At 50.6% G+C, this 19,822-nt stretch overlaps 1 protein-coding gene across 1 annotated transcript in view; it reads left to right on the forward strand.

The window, feature by feature from the left end:
• The first annotated feature begins 251 nt into the window (after positions 1-251).
• ST8SIA2 (ST8 alpha-N-acetyl-neuraminide alpha-2,8-sialyltransferase 2) overlaps positions 252-19,822 on the forward strand; it is a 30,827-nt gene continuing 11,256 nt past the window's right edge. The window contains exons 1-4 of the mRNA XM_065642086.1: positions 252-455; positions 15,432-15,494; positions 17,453-17,581; positions 18,110-18,367. Coding sequence (XP_065498158.1) covers positions 358-455; positions 15,432-15,494; positions 17,453-17,581; positions 18,110-18,367 — 548 coding nt within the window. The 5' untranslated portion in view covers positions 252-357. The remainder of the gene's footprint in view (positions 456-15,431; positions 15,495-17,452; positions 17,582-18,109; positions 18,368-19,822) is intronic.

The raw sequence follows: 19,822 nt of genomic DNA on the forward strand, positions 1-19,822 counted from the left end.
AAGGCAGGGGCCGCGCCGCGGCCGCGCAGGGGAAGCGACAACAAAAAGCAAAGCCCGTTCATTGGGGGCACCACCGGGGGCACCGCTGGGAGCGGCGCGTCGCCCCCACCCCGGGACGAGGGGCAACCGCTCCCGGAACGCCGCGGGGACCCGCCGCAAACTTTATCGGCGGGGGGGCGGCGGGGGCTGAGCCCGCCCCGCCCGCCCCCTCCCCGCGCCGGGCGGGGCGGGACGGGCGCTCCGCGGGCGCCGAGGGGCGGAGCGGCCCCGCCGGGCGGCGGCGGCGGCGCCGAGCCGGGACGCGGCGCGGCGTTCCGCACCCCGCGGAGCGGCCCAGCCCGGCCCAGCCCGGGAGCCATGCCGCTGCCGTGCCGGGGCTGGACGCTGGCGTTGCTCACGCTGTTGGTCGGTTTCCTCATCTTCGCTGATATCTCCGAGATCGAGGAGGAGAGCGGGTAAATACCCCCCTTCCCCGCCGCGGAGGGGCGCGGAGGGTAGGGGTGCTGGCGGCGGCAGAGGAGGCGGTGGCGGAGAAGGGGGGGGCAGGCGGGCGCCCGGACAGTTTCTTTGTCTCCGGCTTTGCCCGTTTCTTGCCGCGCCGAAGTGGAAAGGGAGCTCGCTCCGCTCCCGCGCAGCGCCGCGGAGCCGCTGCAGCCCCGGGCGGGACCGCCCCGCTGCCGGGCACGGGGCCGGGGGGGCAGCCACGCCGGTCCGGGCAAGGGGGCGGAAGCTGGTACCGCTCGCGTTAGAGCTGCTGAGATAGCGGTCCGGTTAGGGATGCTGGAGCCGGTACCGGACCCGTTAGAGACGCTGAGGTACCCGGCCGGGTAGGGGTGCTGGAGCAGGTACCGGTCCGGGTAGAGGTGCTCTGTCAGGTACAGGTGTGGGTAGGGATGCTGGAGCGGGTACCAGTGTGGTTAGAGATGTTGGAGCAGATACTGGTCTGGAGAGAGGGGTTTGGGCACAGTGCTCAGGTGTTGATGGAGTGATGGAGCAGGTCCCTGAGCGGGATGTTGGTGCAGGCAGTCTGCTGGCCGGGGGTGGTGCATCCCGGGGGGGCTTGGGGTGCTGGTACTGATCTGGATGGGTGTGGTGGAGAGGGCACCGGTTTGTGGGGATGGTGGATAAGGAACCAGTCTGCAGGGTGGGAGAGATTGAACAAGGACCAGTTGGGTGGGGGTGATGGACCAGGGAGGGGGAGCTCAACCCACGTTTCTGTCCCCATGGGCTGCATCAGGGGCTTTGTGATCACCCCTTCCTGGTCACCTACAGGGTGTTTACCTGCAGGTACCCTGCATGGCTGGGGCTAAAGCAGCCCCTTAGTCTGAGGAGAGAAGCAACACCCTACCCACCCCATAAACCCCATCTCTGAGGGCTGCTTGGAAACTTAGGGGATGAGAGGAATAAATGCAGAGAGGAGGGTTTGCGTTAGCTTGAGGAACTCACTACAGCAGTGTGGGAAAACAAGTAATTCTGGTAACGTGGGGTGCACTCATAGTACCCGAATGGCACATGGTCTTTCTGTTTGGGACCAGGTGAGATTGCCTGCTGTGTTACATCAAAACAAACACCTGGCACTCGAGGCTGAAATGATAAATGCCGTGATGTTTGTCATTGTTTCATTGTTATATTTTATTGGGTGCCACAGACAAGAAGTGCTTAAAGGTTGGTAGCCTTGTCCAGAAACATCCAGCACCAGACTGTAGGTTACCAGGCTAGATGAATTGTTGCTCTGCAATGAGCTGCCACTATCTATATAATAATAAAGGAAATGAAAAGCTTCTGAAGCATTTTCCCCATCGGACAGGCTGCTCTGATCCCCTTGCTTTCCTCCCATCTTCTTTTCCGGCTTCTGTTCTTTCTTCTCTCTCCTTGTCTATCTGCTAGATCTGTCCGCTAGAACTTGCTGTGCCCTTATTGAAAATCTATTCTGTTTTGTTACTTACTTGTCCTGTTTTTCACCCTGGTCCATTAGGGATTCCCAGTGTTGTGGGGTTTTTTTTCTCCTCTCTTTTCTGTACATTGTATGGAAATTAGATGGTTGCTGGCTTCTTATCTCCAAGCCCTGGCATCTGAGTTTGTTGCTGTAGTTCCTCCAAGGAAGTATTGCCAAGCAGTGCAGCGGCAGAGACAGCAACAGGGTCAGAGGAGTTCTGCAGAAACAGCAAGCAGCTTGTTTCACACAGCATTTCAGAAATTATAGTGCAGAAGGTAACTAGCAAGGAGAGGAGCACCCTACACCCCAGGGAGCAAAGGATGCGTCCTGCAATCTGCTGCCCTCTGATACGTGTTGGTCCCAGGCCGTTCATGGATAAGTTCCCGCATCAGCTGTGCTACAGGGTTGCACAGAGCAAAGGTGGGACCCTGCTATATTAAGAAGTAATTATGAAGTAGGGCAAACTGACCCTTTCTCTTACTTTGCCCTTTCCCACCCACTTCTTTTCCTTATTGCATCTCCAAAGTGGTTTGGGTTTGAGGAGCTGCTTCATCCCAAACACAGCAAGGGGCCAGACACCGTTCATTTTACACCCTAAGCTCTTAGCAGAGGAGCCTGGCACAGAGAACACTTCATCCCCGTGTGCTGCCATGGTACCAGGAATGGTCAACACGATGCTCTGACCTAGCTGGAGTGTATTGTTGTGGAGAGGTGGAAGAGCTGAGCGTCTGATCTGCAGCAGTTATGGGGATGATAACAGGTTTTCAGCTTTGAGGGCCATGTGAGAGCAGCATCCTTTGCAAACAGCACCTGTAGGTAAAGGGGACTATGTGACAGCAAATGTACACAACACGATGTGCACCAGGGTGTAGAGAAAGATGCCCTTCCAAAGTTTTCCAGGAACACTCTGTGTGTGCAGAAGGGAACAGCTACTCTCCATGCAAGGTTTAGGCGATACTGGATTTTTGTGCAGCTCCTTCCCAGGCCAGGAATATTTGGCTGATGGACCGTGTGGCTCAGCATCCTCCTCCACTCCCCCACAGACCACCCTCCCTTTGGCCACTACAGCCCAAGCATTAAGGAAAGCAAAGAGCTGGCCAGGTGTCCCCTGGCAGGCTCACGGCGCCGAGGGGGTCTGGGACGTGCAGACAGGTGCAACTCTTTTCTTCTTTTTCCTTGGCATTGAAACACTCTCTAATTATTGTGAGGAGCGAACAGCTTGCCCACTTTTACACATACCCTGCCCCCTGCCTGCAGTTTGGATTGTCTTTGGAAGAATATGCCTCGTATGGGTGGGAGCAGGGGGGAGAACGTTTTTCTCTCACCTACAAATACTGAGAAATTGCAGAAAGAAAGAACAAAGTGTTCATTGGGTACAAAGTAAGAATATAATATTACTGTCAAAAGGACAAAAAGAATAAAAAGAATATCATGCTGTTTGCCCGGACAATAAGTTCTCAGCATCGCAGGTGAAGGGAGGTAGGAGCCAAGGGCGGCATGAGCTGCTCTGCCTGCCAGGGGCTTCTGAGAAAGGTGTTTGCTCCTTAAGCAGTCCCGTCTTGCTCCTCCGGATATTCTTATACCACCTCCTGCAGACGCGAGATACTGAAACAAAGAGGTGTCAGTGCAAGGATGAAAATTCAGCAGTTTCTTGCTCGTGACGCTGTGTCGCTCTCATTAGCCCGTTCCTCCCAGCCGGCAGCCACCCCTGCGCGGGGGTTTTCATCCCTGTCGTTTTATATACGTATCACCTATACACGCATCACTGGACTTGCGGTGCTGCGGGGTGTCAGCGGGCGGGCAGGCGCGCTCATCCCGCTCGCCTTGGCTGGCTCCTCGCGCTCGCCGGTGCGTGCTGCCGTGATGAAGCATTGCCGTTGCAAATGGTCTTGGCACTTTGTTTCCGAACAACCACCTGGTTCCGGGCTGCTGAACTTTTCCTGCAGCCCGGTGGTGCCTGCGTTTCCCTCCATCCCTCCTGCTCCGGCTCTTTGTTTCCCTGGAAGGAAACAAAAGACATATTCGCGTCAGTCTTGGGGAGCACTAATGCGATTGCAGCCATTTCTTCATCCACCCCAGGATAGGGGAGCGAGCCAGACCTCTCGCCGTGGAGGAAGACAAAGGACTCGGCATCGAGTGGAGTAATTATTGCCGGCGATGAGGAGGAAAATTCTGCTCCTTGGTGGCAGTTTAAAGGGACTCTTTGTTATTATGCATCTGCTGTAGCAGTTCTGCAGGGGTCCGACTGTGTCCTGATTGTCTGTAGAGGGAGCTGGTGACCCGCTGCCACCAGGTGACTTCTCAAATTAGCATGAGCCATCTTAGGGAGCACTTGACACTTGGTAATGGGTTGGACTTAATATGAGTCAACCTTTCTTCTGCTAGTCCAGACCACATGCCTTTCCGTCCTGATTACAAGAGGAATTATATTCTGCGCTTTTTAAGTGATGAATGGGAGTATCTAATATCGCTCGCCTGCCTGGAAGCGTGTCAGTAAAATGCCACTTTTTCCTCATGTGCCCTTTTCTAATGCCTGCCATTCAGAGGCTCAGGAATGTCACAAAGAGATTTTGTGTCCTTTATGGTGGCTGATGTGCTTGCTCTGAGTGGTCTGTAGTCGTAACACTTCTTGTCAAGCTTGGTCCGTAGAGTATAAATGTCCTGCTGTGATTTACTGTCCCTGACCCACCGTCAGTCTAAGACTTGCTCTCCACCCAAAAGTCTTGCTGAAGAAAGAGCTATGTTCTGCCGACATACACTTTTGTGCACTCGGGCAGTGGGTGCACGTGAGCCAACAATTATCCGGGTTGGTCTGGAGGAGTAACACCTCTCTGCAGGACAGAAGCCCATAGGCACCCTGTAACTAGTCGTGTAAATGGAGCCAGTGGAGAGACCCTTGTGCTCGTTGGGTATGGCAGGACTGTAACAAAAGCCCCGTGATGCATTGTGCTGGAAAGTAAAAGCAATGTTTCAGCACTGGAGCACTGATTTGAGTAAGAAAATACTCGGCATAGGCTTTGATTGCGACTCTTCTGACGATAACTTGTGCTCAAGCAAGCAATTTTAGGTTGGCTGCAGAGCTCCCATTCCTCTGTGTAAAGCACTCCATCTCCTGCTGCCTGCCAGGGGCGGGGGGGGCTGCCACCAAGATGTGTCCAACCCCCTGTGCTCCTGCCCAGAGCAAGCTGAAGGAGATGAATCTCCGTAGCTTGTTTCCTTAATCTGAGGTCAGAGGGAATGGCAGGAGCAGTGGTACCTGCAGGGAACTGGTGTCTGGCAGGAGGGCTGGGAGCAGCAGGATGGAAAGCACTGAGCAATCCAGTGAAACAACAGAAAAAAACCAGTTCTGTGGATGTAACCAGTCCCTCTATGGGCTTTCTGGTACAGCTGGTGAAAACTTGCTCTTTGGTCCAGTCCTGATAGTGAGCAGTTTGTAAGACCCTCAAAGAGGGAATTTCTGAGCTTGCCAGTGGGGAGGAGGATGCACTTCATCAGGCAGCGCTTCTTGGGTGCAGAGTGCCCAAAGCCATGGCCAGTCCCACCCCCAGAGCAATGAAAAGAGCAAAGCAGTTCCAGCAAGTCCTCCAAGTTTCTCTTTTGCCCATGTGGGCTTTTTATTTCCCATCTCTAAACCTACGAATGCACTATTCCAGTCTGGAAGGCAAAGGAAACCTTTTTTTCCTCCCTGCAGAGAACAAGGAGTTGCAAATGTGGGTTCATTTAGCGAAGGCTTGTTGAGCAGCTAACGGTGAGGTTAAGTGGTTCGGCCATCAGCCGTTCGGTGCCCGCTCCGCCGTGCTGCTGCCGCACTCGTGGGCAGCGAGCGGAGCCCTGGGACCGTGGCCAGCAGTGACACAGCAGCTCCCGCTGCCACCACGAGCCGTCCTGGCTCCTCCCGGACATGGACAAAGGCGTGAGGTTTTTTTTCTCGTATTCTCTGCAGCCACCATGGTTATTCTGCTTAGAGATCTGTTCTTCGGTGCCTACCTGCATGCCAGATGTGCTTTTGATCTTCTAGGAGAGCATTCAACAGGAGCTTCTTTATCCTTCCTTGGGCTTTCAGGCTACAGGTATTGTGTTTTTTCATCACCGAGACCAGCACTACTTAAAAACATCTACAGGTACGGTTGCTATAAAAACCAGTTGTTCCAAAGACAGGCTTCCTCTAATTGCCTCCATTATTTGTTTTCCATGAGCCTGGGTCATCCTTAGCAGTAAGAAATAAGCCCAGACTACAGTATGAGACAATCATTATTTTGCCATTTCTCTGTTTTCCATCCCCAGTTGCCTCTGGTAACAAGGGAGTTCCCTGGCACAGTGAATTCACTGTGGGAGTGGAATTTCAGGTGTCCTTCAGTGAACACCACAGCAGAGCAGTCTGGTGACAACAGCTCTGCCCCTTGCAATGCAATAGCAAAAGAAAAAAAGAAAAAAAAAAAGCATCTTTACAGCTCCTTGTTCTTTGTGTTCCCACCGTAAATCTAAACAACTCCTTGTCTGGGCTGAGCAGCAGCCTTGGTGGTGGTGGTAGCCTTGGGAGATGCATCCTCATCAACAGCAGCAGCGCTGACTCCGATCGGGAAGCGCAAGCGCTGATCTGGGGAGACGGGCACGGTGCTGCCCAAACCCCACGGGACGGCGGCGATGGAGCGGGGTGGGAGCAGGAAGGTAGATGAGCTGGGAGGGCAGCACATGATAAGGGTGCTCGATGCGTGGGCGGTGGGACCAGAACGGTTCTCCTGAAGCAGCAGGTGATGCCACAGCAAAATGCCATGTCCTGTCACCAGGTAACCCCGTTAGGAGGAGTCCCTGCACCAGCTCAGGGGTGACCATCGCTCTTGGGGGTGACACTACAAGGGAGAAATGCCGTCAGCTTTAGGGATGCTCCCCTTTGCCAGTCGTTCAGCAGGTTCATTCATCACCCTGGTCCCACTAACTCTGCTGGCCCCACTATTGACTATTCTGAGGTTCATTGTTTGCACAATGTTGGATTCATCAAGCTGGCTGCTTGTGCACCAGGTCAGCTCTTTCCAAATTTAAGCGCTGCACTCTTTCTCATTGCTACTGCAAATAAAGTCCTTGTTGTTGCATACAGAAATCCACTGGGAATGTCAAAAACAAACACAAAACCAAAACAAACCAAAAAAACAGTCTGGCCATCTGCATGCTGAGCACACCCTTCCCATCCAGCAGTCTCTACGGGCAGGGCTGCTTTTAAAAGCACATATTGTCACAGCCACAGCACAGTTTTGAAGTGTTCTCTCAAGGCCTTCCTCAATCAAACAGCATCATAGTGGGCTCCAGGTATCGCCCGTGTGTCTGGTAGCTCCAAATTGAAGGATGATTCTTCCGTTGCGACCTGTCACCTCCCAGCCCAGGCTTTACCAGCATCCTCAGGAATATAATTCACCCCTCAGCCAGCGGCTACAACAGGGGACATGTTTGCCTTGTGAGGTTAATCATCATCCTGAGGCATCTCCAGCACTTTTTGAGACACCCAGAAGCACACTCGACTGTCAACCAGCAGCTGCTCAGTTGGTATTTAAACTTCTTGCTGCCGTCTGGATTTCCACGGTGTAGCTCTATGAGCCAAGGAGGAGAGGGGAGGCCAAGCTTTGAAACCACTACTGGCTTTTCAATATTTGGCGTCTGGACATTGTAATCTGGGGACCAAGTCCCTGCAAAGGTCCTGGGATGGCTCCGTTGCTGCTGAGTGCCTGTGATGGTGGGCAAATAACTCAGGCTGGTTGTGGGGGTGCAACTCCCATCCAGGTGCTCCCAGTCCTCGTTGTGTAGTCATACGGTTTTATTTTGAGGATGCTCGTACAGAAGAACCACCCCAGGAGGATGTAAGTGCCCAAGAGAGGTCCTCAGCATCCATGTCAACAGTGGAAGAAGAATTCACACGAGACCTCGAATATTCCAAGGGGCTGCACAGAGCAGTGGGAAAAACAGACAAGAGGTGGGTGTGGGAGGATGAGCCTGAGGACCCACAGCCCTTCAGACACTCTATATTTTCGTGTTGTACTGTTCCCATTTCCCAAGGTACGTGGCATCCACGATGCTGCAGGAACCACTGGGATTTCAGCCTTTTGGGACGCAAATGCTCAGGGTGACAGAATGCGCTGCAAGACTGATGCTCTGCTATTTGTACTCCCTGATAGCTCTGCTCTCTTGGCAGAAAAAAATATTTTGGGAAAAATATATAGTGTAGAAATGGTTTTTAAGCAGTGAAGCTTTTGTCTCAGCTACTTTCTAGGTCTTTGCTGGGCTCTCGACGTTTTTTCCTTCTCCCTTCCCAGAAGGGGAGTAGACAAACACATACAACCCCCAGTCCCAAGCCCCTCACTGCATCCTTTTTGCCTTCTTCAATGTCTTTTTATTTACTGGCTGTTTCATTAACACAGCCGAAGAAACCGAACCAATGCCAGGAATAAAATTCTAATGGAAGACCTGAGATGAAGGAAAGAATAAGACCCTTCCAGTCTGCAGGATGGGAGAGGCAAAGTGCGTGACATTTGAGCCCTGCAAGCACATGAGTATTTTGTCTTTAGAGCCACAATAAAACAAGAGCATCACGGGGTGATGGAGTCAGGCCACGCTGACGTTATGGTGAACGCATGTGGATGTGAGACCTGACACTCTGCAGGCGCAAGAGGGATTTTTCTGGCTCGGGGAAAGCACATGCTGGCTTGGGGACAGAACATGAAAGTCCTGGACTGTGGCTTGCTCGCGGGCAGCAGTAACCGCCAGGCTGCTCCGAGCATCCTCCTGCCTCTCACAGGTCCTTCAGAGCAGGTAGCTCAAGGCAGGGACAGGGGTTTGGTTACCCTGGTGCAGACCGATCCCCAAGCAGCATCCTGGTGGGAGGCTGCCACTGGCATTGCTCCCGTTCCCTCGACTCCTTTAGTCTTTGAAGCTGTGCTGTTCCTGCTAATTCTTCACCGCTTTTGTCACATAAACATTTCGACCTAATTCGCCTATTCCCTATTAAGCAATAGGCATCTCTGTTTTGCAGACTCATGAGTCTTGATTCCTGCGTCCTCAGCGTACACTTGCAATGACGATGCAGTGATTTGCAACCAGGCAGAAATCTCAGGGTCAAACACTGCTCTCATTTACGCGGGAGCTGATGTGGAGCCACGGTTACCACCCAACAGGTAGGGATGCTGAGCACCTCTGACCTTCCCATCTTGTTGTGGTCCCTGGGACGGAGCCCACAGGATGGGTGACGTGATGGTTGTGGGATTGTGGCATGAGAGGAGGTGACCAAATTAGCAAGGCTGGTTTGCATGAGCCTGACGGATCTGCCTCTCCCTGTGGTGGGTAAGAGCAAGCACCATAAACAAGAGCAATGCCGTCGGCTGACACTTGTACACCGAGACTCCTTGGCTTGCTGGAAGATGCTACGCTACCAGCCTGGCTGCACAAACACTGCTCTTGTGACCTGCATACTGGAGCTGCATCGGGATCCCAGATGACGCAAGGTGATTTTTCCTGAAAGCCATGATATGGGCGCACTCTCCCAAATGCGGTCGTATGACTCGATCGAAAGAATGGAACGTAGAGCAGTAAAAATAGCACCTGATATTTAGGAAGTTTTTGACACTTAGGCTGCCAAGCTGCGACAATATGAACAAGTGAGATTTTAAACACATCGAAGTGCAATTTCAAATGTCTCATCAAGATGTATTACAGGATCTTTCATCCTAGCAGACAAACGCTTTAGAAATGTCTTTCAAATTAATCCCTACAGAGGGAACCTTGCTCGCTGGGAAAGTGCGGGTACGCAGGGCTACCCAATGGCCACCATTTCTCTTAATCGCGATCTCCTCCACATGCCGGGATGAAAGCCTCAAAAGTGACTGATGAAATGTCACAGGGAATGATCTGCAAGTGTCAGATATCCTGGCTCATCTCGGCATATTATGAAATGTGGTACAGAGAGGGAAGATGAGAAATGAGCTGTTGAGAGCTGTGTTTCTGCATGAGGGAAGACCAGTGTTAGGGAGGGTGCACAATGTTGTGTTCAAGAACCTGATCTTTAGGGTCAAAAATGCATCTCTAATTCCATCGCTTCTAACCTGACCTTGGCTTTTGTTTCTAATTTGTGAGTTGACCAAGTACATGTCAGGCTAGCCAGCAGTGAAGCCTTTCTGTATTTTGTCTTTTCTGTGATAACAGAGCATTTTATGGGTATGGGTGGGCTTTGACCTAAACCCCACAGAAACCACTTGAGTGTCTAGTGAGAAGCTCAGGACTTGCCCATGAATGTGGCCTTCTTCCGTCTTTTTAGTGACATCCTGATGTGCAGATGGAGACCAGGGTACGGTCCCTGGGTAATCCCGGTTTCCAGCCTCTGGGCTCGGTTCCTGCTCAGTTTGGGCTCCCGGAACACCCTGTGGGACAGGCTGGACAGGTTGGCACTCAGAAACCAATTATTTTTCTTTCTTAGACAATTTGGAAATGTGGCAATTTTTCCCCAAAAAGCTCTGGAGTTGTGTTTGCTGCTCTGCTGGTCTCAACGCAAACCCTGAATTTCAGGGAAGAGGAGGAGGGGTTGAACGCTGTCTCCTGATCCACATTTCACGGCACTGGCCAGGGCGAGTCCTGCCCCGTCTCCGAGGACTCGGGGGGCACAAGGCTGAGCTTAATGACTATGCTGCTCTTAGTCAGCAAAATTAATTCACTCACTTAACAGGGGAGTCAGTGCATCCAAGCCCATCTCTAACGAGGCAGCATGCAGGTGCCAGCTAGTCCCTGACCTTGCTAGGTCTGGCTTATGCCCATGAATGCACACGGGATTGTAGATCACTGTGAGCATCAGCAGGAACAAAGTCTGTACCACGTTTGGGAGGAGGGGGGTGATGTGCATGTTTATATTCCTTTTCTGTGGCTCAGCAGCGTATCCCTTTTCCCCAAAACTCTTAGTTACAGTGACTGGATCCATCTCAGCATCCTGCAGAGGGTCTGTGAGCACCCTGATCCACGTCCCCTCCCTGCCTTGCGGGCTACCCGTGGGTTGGGAGGGCAGTGATTTTGGGAGGGTGGTGATTTTGGGAGGGTGGTCCCTGACCCAGCCTGGCATCACCCTTGTGTGCTCTTCAGATAGAAAATAGCAATTCTGGTCTCGAGAACAACATCAGAGCAACCCTTAAAAAGCAAAGTAAATATGGCTGCAATTATTTCTTTTTTTTTTTTTTTTAAATAGATATAGACTGCCTTATTGGTACAGCCTGCAGCCATTTCATTGGACCAATGGCTGCATGTGCTTTTCAGGCCAGTAAGACCTTTTCAGATCAATTCCCGTGTTTCTCTGGGTGATGTGTCCTACCCTCTCCCACAGCGAGAGCCGTACTCACCCTCAGCAAGTGAAAAGCAGCATTTTTCGGAGGACAGATCTGCTGTAAGCCCATAGTGCCTGCTACTGTCCTGGCTTGGGGGACTGTCATTTTTGGCGTTATGGGCCACGCCACTTCACCTCCGCTGTCCCAGCCGTAAAACAAAGATGAGACAATACGCCTAATGCAAAAGCAGGTTGTGAAAACTTAATTAGTAGGCGTTAATCATTTGAACTCCTCAGATAACAATTGTGGCACTTTGAACTCTCTGAGGAGTTCAGATGAATAAATTCTGTTTAACAATCCCCCAAGGGGTTATGGAGATGTTCTTATCTCTCTTTTATGTGAAGGCAGGAGAAGAGATGGACTTGGGTTGCCCAAGGTCAGGAAGAAGCAGAGGTTTTGTTCCACCAGAAATGAACTCCACAGATGTTGCTAAATGGGTGGTTTGGTACGGCTGAAATTTCTGACTGGTTCATGCTCCTTGTACCCACTTCCCATGTCTATTCTCTGCTACAGAGACTGGGGGGAAAGGAGGAATCGGAGGTGGGCATCGTAAAATATCCATGGAAAACCCATTTTTGAATTTGTAAGCCTGAGAATATGGATGCGTAAAGCTGGCTTTTAGAGATCTGCTCGCCCAAAGAGTCTGTGTGACCTACTTGTTCAGTCAAAGCGGCTTTGATTTCACGTATCGAAATTGCTCGAAGCAAGACCGAACTGTACCTAGCAACAATTAAGAGAATCATTTAAGAAGTGGGAAACAATGAAAAATAAAGCAAAAACCCTAAACAGCCCATTCATAGTGGGTGAATAGAAAAGTCTTTGCATACCTGATTTGTCAGAAATTATTCATCCAAGAAAATTTGGACCTGAACCATAAGATAATTTTTCTCTTTATCCTCTGATATATGAATCAGTGTCACTTTACATCTGAGCACAGAATGTTTTGACCTATATAATATCTTAGATAGTCGAAATTCAGCTTGAAAATCTCAAAGCAAAAATGAGAAAGGATGGCATAAGCCAGTCATTTGGCATTAGCACATATAGATGCGACTTATCACTGGAAAACATCCCAACAGAAGTCAAAAGAAGAGCGTTTTGTAAATAATAGGATTAGGAAGCAGGTTGGTACTTTGTGGAGCTGGCTATACAATGAAACTGATAACAACCAGATTAATAAGGCAATTCAATCTCAACACGGTGTAGTGCTAGAAAGCTTTTCAAAATCAATGCCTAACTGTACAATTTTAATCGAGGTTGGTCTTCGCCTTTTGAAGCCAAGAGATTTGAAACTCCAGGTCAGCAAGGTATAATAAAATGGGCTGACATTATTTTTTAACATGTGCCTCTTAATTAGTTCCTTCCCTTTCTTAATGTTTTCCTCTTCCCAGGTGGGGGAAGTGAAGCAGTGCAGCGATATTGCCTTGCTTGTGTTGGTAATGTGGTATGGCAGACCTTGGAAAATACCCTGTCTGGCTAAAATATGGGCGTTCTGAGCAGCTGGTTTGCTGGGCTGGTACCCACCGGTGGGCTGAGCCGAGCAGGGTGGCTGGACAGGGCAATGCACCCCATGGAACCATATTCACAGCGCATGTTGTCTTCGACTGTACAAAGGGAGGCTGTAGGGAAGATGCCCAAAAGTTGCGGTGTAGGACACAAAGGGCCAAAAGGCCGATGGTTTTGAAGCCACAGGAGTATTTTAGGATTCATTAAACCAACTGAGACCTTCAGCCAGGTTTCATGTCCCAGCTTCAGGCAATCTCTGTGGCTTGGAGAGAGAAACCAAGCCTGGTCCAGGGAGCAGTGTCTCTGCCAGCATCTCAGGTGTCCACTAAGAGCATCTTGGATGCTGCTGGGCCAAATGCTGCCCTGCAGCAGTGGCTGTGGCCAGCAAAGTGCAGTGCCATGGAGCAAGGCACGAGAAGATGACTAGCAGAGCCCTGCTTGCTCCTCCACCTCCTCCGTGCTCATATATGACAGCAGAACACTTCGTGCTCTGTTTGCATTACAATATTTTTCAAACTTTTGCTTTTCCCAGTGCGTAGGGGAGAATGAATAACCTCCGAAACAAGCCTTGAGGGGCTGCTCAGCAGGGGATCTGGGCAGACGAACCCCTTCCCCACCATCCCTGCACACCGTGAGCTGGGAGATGTGCTTTCAACTTGTCTTCCTCACATCCATCATCGCTAGCCCTAATGTTTGCCTTAATTTCAGGAGGAGACATGCACAGACCTGTTGCTGAGGGCATGTAAAGCTAGACTGGATAAATGCATTTGAATAATACGTTGTGATGCTTCGAATCAGTCCTGCCACAGCTGCAAAACATGGATGAGCTGGGAGCTAACAGGTCTTCTCCACTTCCTAATGTCTCTGATTTTTTTTTTCCCCTTTCGCAGAGATTGTGAACCAGCACTTACTCAGGGAGCAGCATTTCCTTTTCTAAGCCCTTAATCCAGTCCCTATATCTGTCTTACAGCAAGTGTGAAGGAGTGTGAATCCCATTTGGAAGGCTCCTTCAGAGGAGACGTCTCGGCAAGTACGCGTGGTTTGCACGCTAATCCAGCCTGCTCCCACACCCCGCCGTGAGCCCCATTAAAGCAGAGGCTTGTTAAATGCCAGTAGGCTCTAGGAATAAGCTAGTTCTGCTGTTCCCTTGATGCACCAAAAAATGAAGAAGCTCGCTGACTCTCAGGTTTGTCAGAGGAGAGTGTCGGAGCAGGAGTCGCTCTGACTTGGCCGTAGATGGTCTCCAGCACGAGGGAGGGATGGGACAACCGTCATGGCATTTCCCAGGGTTTGATGTTAGGCGGTGCTGAGAGCTGTGCTCAGCCTAACGAAGGGATTTACATCACGTCGCACAAGTCTGAATATCTTTTTTGATGGCACCAAACAGTCACGCGCTCTATTTCTTGTTCATTTATGTCTAATGCATTTGGGATTTTTTCAGGGCTGGCAGAAATACGTGCTCCTGAGATACATTTTTCATTAAGGTGTTTATTTCTAGGTAACAATATTTCTGCTGGAAGAGGATTTGGTTTTCTTTGTGAGTGTGTTCATTTGGATCCCTGTGCAATGGAAGCACTAAAACAGAGCAATGGATATGTGTGTTTGACTGGGAGCCCAGCTCCCACTAAGCATCACAAAATAGGCGACTGGTTCTTTGTGATCCTTTTGAAAATAGCAGCCTAAAGCAAGAAGGAGCTCTGCAGCCAACTAGATGCAGACCAATACTTGTGTGTCTTTATGTTTAACTGAGGATTGACAGGTCGTATGAGTGGCATTGGTTGCTGAAGGGGCTAGGTCCCACCTGTTCTTCATTATAGCATCAATCTAGCACCTGGTGCTGGAAACGTTGGCTCTTCATTCCCACAGGTCTCGCTCAGGCAGGTCTGGCACCCGTCCTTGTGCGGTGGTGTCAGGCCATGGGAGTGACAAGGCTGTGACTTGAGGTCTTGGTGCCAGCATGCAAGTGACTGCGCTGTGTTGGTCTCGTGGCGTCAGGGGCTGCAGGGCACTCATGGGATCGGAGCGGGCGGGAAGGGTCTGGCCTGGGACACTGGGAGCCGGGAGGAGGTGCGCTGTGAGGATGGGGTCTCCACAAGTCACCCAGGAGGCTGGTGGCTCGGTCTGGGTAAAATAGAGGTGTTGAGTGGTCTGAACCAAAGGGCCAAGACGAAGACAGTGGTAGGAATCCTGACCAGATCATTCAGGTCAGTCCCCACCTGAGAAGGACACGGAGGTCCCTTGGCAACCTGGAGATGGAGGAGACCTTCTCTGTGCACTGCTGACACCTGACTCATAAAATCAAAGTAGAGATGTATTTAATGCAACCTGTAGACTGCATGCTGCTTTGATGACAGAGACCAGATGTCTTTGATGGCTGGTTAGATGCGCAGGTATTATTAATTGGGTTGGTTAGGAGCTTTTTTTGCCAGAATGATTTTACGGTCGCGGTAGGGCAGCAATGACAATGGATGTGAAAAGCCCTTGACAGACACCAGGACATCTCCCTTCTGGACGGGGTGGGATGCGAATGGTGCAGCGGTGTCTCTATTCGGAGCCCTTCAGAGCAGGATCTCTTGACTGTTGAACAATGCTTGGCAAAGAGGAGCTGGGTTTATAAATAATGCATTTCCTTTGTCTTGCAGGAGTTCTGGAGGCAGAGGTACAATCAGATCAGCTGTGAACAGCTTACATAGCAAATCTAATAGGTTTGTAAATTAGATTTTGTGTTCATTTGTTTTTGCTGTAAGGCAGCTATTAATCTGCTTCTCCTCTTTGCTGGATAGTGCTGTTCTTATTTAGCAAATGTATCTGTTTCTTTTCAGTTCTGCTTTGCATTTTCTTAATCGTTTCTCCCCCTTCTTCCCCCAGCACAGTGCAATAATCATTTCCAAATAACCAAGGATCTGCAAGTTGCGGTGATTGAGAGAATGAGAGAGAGTTACTTATTGTGAAAATAAGTCAGTGATAGAGTTGCTACTTTCATAGTTTTAGTATGTGCTATTAGAAGAGGGATTGCTGTCTTTGACATCAGAATTTCATTCAGTTTTTGTCAGAATGCACTTCAGTAATGTTGCTCCATTGCAGAGTCATTTTGTGGCATCACAGCTTCATTCAGTGTCTCTCTGTTATTTTTACAATAATTTCATGCCAGACCACCGTTACCAAGTGACACGGTTGCAAAGCTAGAAAGGAAGGATGATGTCATCCTGTGAGGTCATCACAAGTGATCAAAACACAGAAAACGGCCAAAACCAAAAAAATCGTAGTAATTCCCAAGGTTTCATTGCCCTATTCCTGTTATGATTTTTGACCCCTCAGAAGTAAGCTTTGCAAGACATGAGGTGATACGGCAAAATGCAAGATGCAAACAAATCCAGAGGTCTCGACTGGCAGCTTCTGGAGGGTTACTGTACAAATACACACAAGGACACTGGCGGCCAGCATTTTTAAACATATTTCCTTGCTTTTCTGAAAGGCTACCTAGTGTGCGCCACAGTGTGTCCTGGGAGCTCCTTCCCGGGGCTGGAGATGTGCTTCTGGGAGCTGGACGTTGCCCATGAGCCTGGGCCACCAGCTCTGTCCCATCTCTCGCTCTTCTCCCTCCTTGAGGTTTATGTGCTTTTTATTAGTGTATTTATTTACAAACCATTTCCCAGCTCGAAAAAACCCTTTGCACTGAAGGGGGACGTTCCCTTTAGCTGATAGCGAGTGCTTCGGCTGTGTATTTTTCAGAGCGCTCTGAAGTGTGAAGGTTTTTTCGGGGCTGCAGACACACGTGCAGCTTCTGGATGAGATGCTTGGGTATTCTCTTTGGAGGGCGGCTGGCTGGAATCAAATATTCAGAGGCTCCCTTAATTCATGCCATTTGATGTAAATGGCACTGAAGTGCTGGGGCTGATTTGCTGCTTAGTGCAGGGATTAAAAGCTGGGGTGTCCCAGTGATCACTTCCAAACCACAGCATCTAGCTGTTGCCTGTCCCCCTGCTCATTTCTGGGTCTGGAGCAGCCGACACAGATGCTGAAATCCTTGTGCTCTCTTCTAAAATGGGAAAAAAAGTTAACAGCGAGCCAGCCTCTCCCTGTTTGGTACGGGATGCTCATAGGCCGATGTCACAAGCAGCACTCAGCAGCTCAGATAAATTGATTTCTCCTTTGGCTGAAGTGAAGTTTGCACTTCTCTGATGAGGATTTTAACTCGCTGCAGGAGCTGAGCTGGCTCCACTTTGGGCTGCTCATGTGCGACCAGCGGGCAGCAGGTCGGCAGCCTTGGCTGCCCACGTAGGACATGTCTCAGTGAATTTTGGGGGCTCCCCAGGGCTCTGGGGTGTCTTGTCTGTGAGTCTGTCTTTGCAGAGCCTGCTTGTGGTTTTGTGTGCATGCATTTCAACAGCTAGATGCGTAAGATTATGCTTTGTGTAGAGCTGTGCCTGGCTGTAAGTCTGTGTTCGTGTAAGCAAGCAGGTATTTAAGGATTTATGTCTGTCTGCTTGAGTGTGGCAGAATACAAACAGGCTTTCAGTTCTTGTTTAACTAATAACTACAATTTTGCTTTTCTGATGAAGTTTGAATTCCAGCAGCCAGAGCCGAAGACAGTGATTAGAAGTGCCATTGGGATGCTAACGGATCCTGTCTCTCTCTCTCACCCTGTCTTTCATTTCTCTAGAGCTGAAATAGTAATAAATGACTCTTCGTCTCCAGCTGTTGTTGACAGAAGTAATGAAAGCATTAAGCACAACATTAAACCAGCCTCATCCAAATGGAGACACAACCAGACACTCTCTTTGAAGATCAGGTACTGGTAATTACCTATAGGACAAGAGACAGATTTGGTCCTCTCCAGTGCAAGCTGGCAAATTGCCTCTGTATATCATCTAAAGAAGTCAAGAAAGAAATAAAAGGCTTATCTCCTGCTGAGCTAGGCTTCATATCTGTAAGCGATCGCTTGGAAATGAATTCCTGGCTGAACCAGCTGGCCTTGCAACAACAAAACAAGGAGCGCTTGAGCCCCCATTTTCCTGGCCAAGTGCACCTGGTGTGCACTGGTGATGGGTCCTGGAGTGGGGAAGGAGTTTCTACTCAGGGTAAATGCAGGGACCCCCCACTAATGGTGGGCTGGCCGTGCTAGTCTGCCCCGGGAAGGGATGGGCGGAGAAGGAGCAGGCGTTGTGGAGATACCTGTTTGAAAGTTGTTCTTGGAGAGCATCAGTCAGCTGGGACTGGCCACAGAGCGAGAGCAGGCAGGAGGCAAGGCTTGTCTTACGTATGACCCAAATTATCTCCGTACCTCACCTAATGGGGCTGTTTTCTTCCCTGTCCTCAGGAAACAGATCCTGAAGTTCCTGGATGCGGAGAAGGACATTTCGGTGCTGAAGGGGACGCTGAAGCCGGGGGACATCATCCACTACGTCTTTGACAGGGACAGCACCATGAACGTCTCGCAGAACCTGTACGAGCTGCTGCCCCGCACCTCGCCCCTCAAGGGCAAGCAGTTCCCCACCTGCGCCATCGTGGGCAACTCGGGGGTCCTGCTCAGCAGCGGCTGCGGCCCCGAGATTGATGCCCACAGCTTCGTGATAAGGTAGGGGCTGGGGAGGTTTGGAGAGGGTTCAGAGAGGTGGAAAGGAGCTGGAGTCGCAGTCCATGTGGTGCAGCCTTGCAGCCCCACGTGCACGTGTAGAGTTCACCGGTGCGAACGTCCTGCTGCGGGCTCTTCTACCAACCACCAAGTCCTCGCAAATGCACCCCGTGTGTTCTCACAGCGCGCTGTTAAACCTCCCATGGCACCGCTAACCCCCAGCACTCCCAGACCCAAGCACTCCCTCCCCTTTTCCCTCATATGTACCCTCTTGTAAATAAAGCCAGTCCTGGACTTCCCCACGGACAAAAGCTCGATCCGTCCCCAAGTCATAGAATCATAGAATGTCCCGAGTTGGAAGGGACTCACAAGGCTCATTGAGTCCAACTCCTGTCCTGCATAGGGCAACCCCAAAATTCACATCGTGTGTCTGAGGTGGTTGTCCGGTTGCTTTTTGAACACTGTCAGAGTTGGGGCCATGAAACCTCCCTGGGGAGCCTGTTCCAGTGCTCCACCACTCTCTGGGTGAAGAACATTTTCCTAATATCCAATCTAAACCCCCCCGGCACATCTTCCTGCCATTCCCTCAGGTCCTGTCACTGGTCTCAAGCACCAGCTGTGCCACACCGTGCCCCGGCACCAAACTTGTGCACGCCAGAGTCTGATGCTCCCCTGTAACCACTCCATCCCTAGCACCATTGTCCCCACCGATGAACTGGCCTATGGACCTGCAGCCGCAGATTCTGACCTCCACTGGGGCACACAGCGCATTTGCTGCAGAAGATGCTTGAAGTGGAGAGGAGGAGCACATCTGCCCTCCCATCCCCAACACCCGTGTACCTCTGTTAGCTGAGGGGCTGTAGGTATCCGCTGATGATTTATGTATGTGCAGACATTTTCTTTCTGGCGAGTCTATTATGAAGACAGGCCAGCCCATCAGTGGCTCACAGAGGTAGTCCCCGGTGTGACGTGGGAACGAGGATAGTGTCACCTCTGCCCCCACTCAAGCCCAGCTGCTCTATCCACGAAGGATGGAGCATTATCATTTGCATCCTTAAGTGTAACCAGAGTGAGCAAAGGGAAAAATTGCTTATTGCAGTTCTGGCAAAGTTTAAGGAGGGACTTTCATGTCAGGCAGCAAAGTTGCAGGAGAAAAGCTTTTCTGGATGTAAGAATTGGGATTTTGAGTGACTTCTCCCCGGCCATGTGCACTAGTGCAGATCTGGGCATGGATGTGCTCTTCCCACCATAGGTTATCTGAGCCACCGCTTGTACTGCATCTTCCTGAGGAAGGTTTGCTCCATCCACGCAGCCTTTTCAGTGGAGTTGGCAATGACTGGAAGTGGGCTCTGTGTCCAGGATACAGCTTTGCCCTTCAGATCCAATGTTTATTTTCAGTGAATGGATCAAAAGAGTCCTATCTGCCAGTAGCTGCATTTTCTTTATACCATTCCCTTA

The sequence above is a fragment of the Caloenas nicobarica genome, chromosome 10, assembly GCF_036013445.1.
Source record: "Caloenas nicobarica isolate bCalNic1 chromosome 10, bCalNic1.hap1, whole genome shotgun sequence".
NCBI classification, from domain to species: domain Eukaryota; kingdom Metazoa; phylum Chordata; class Aves; order Columbiformes; family Columbidae; genus Caloenas; species Caloenas nicobarica.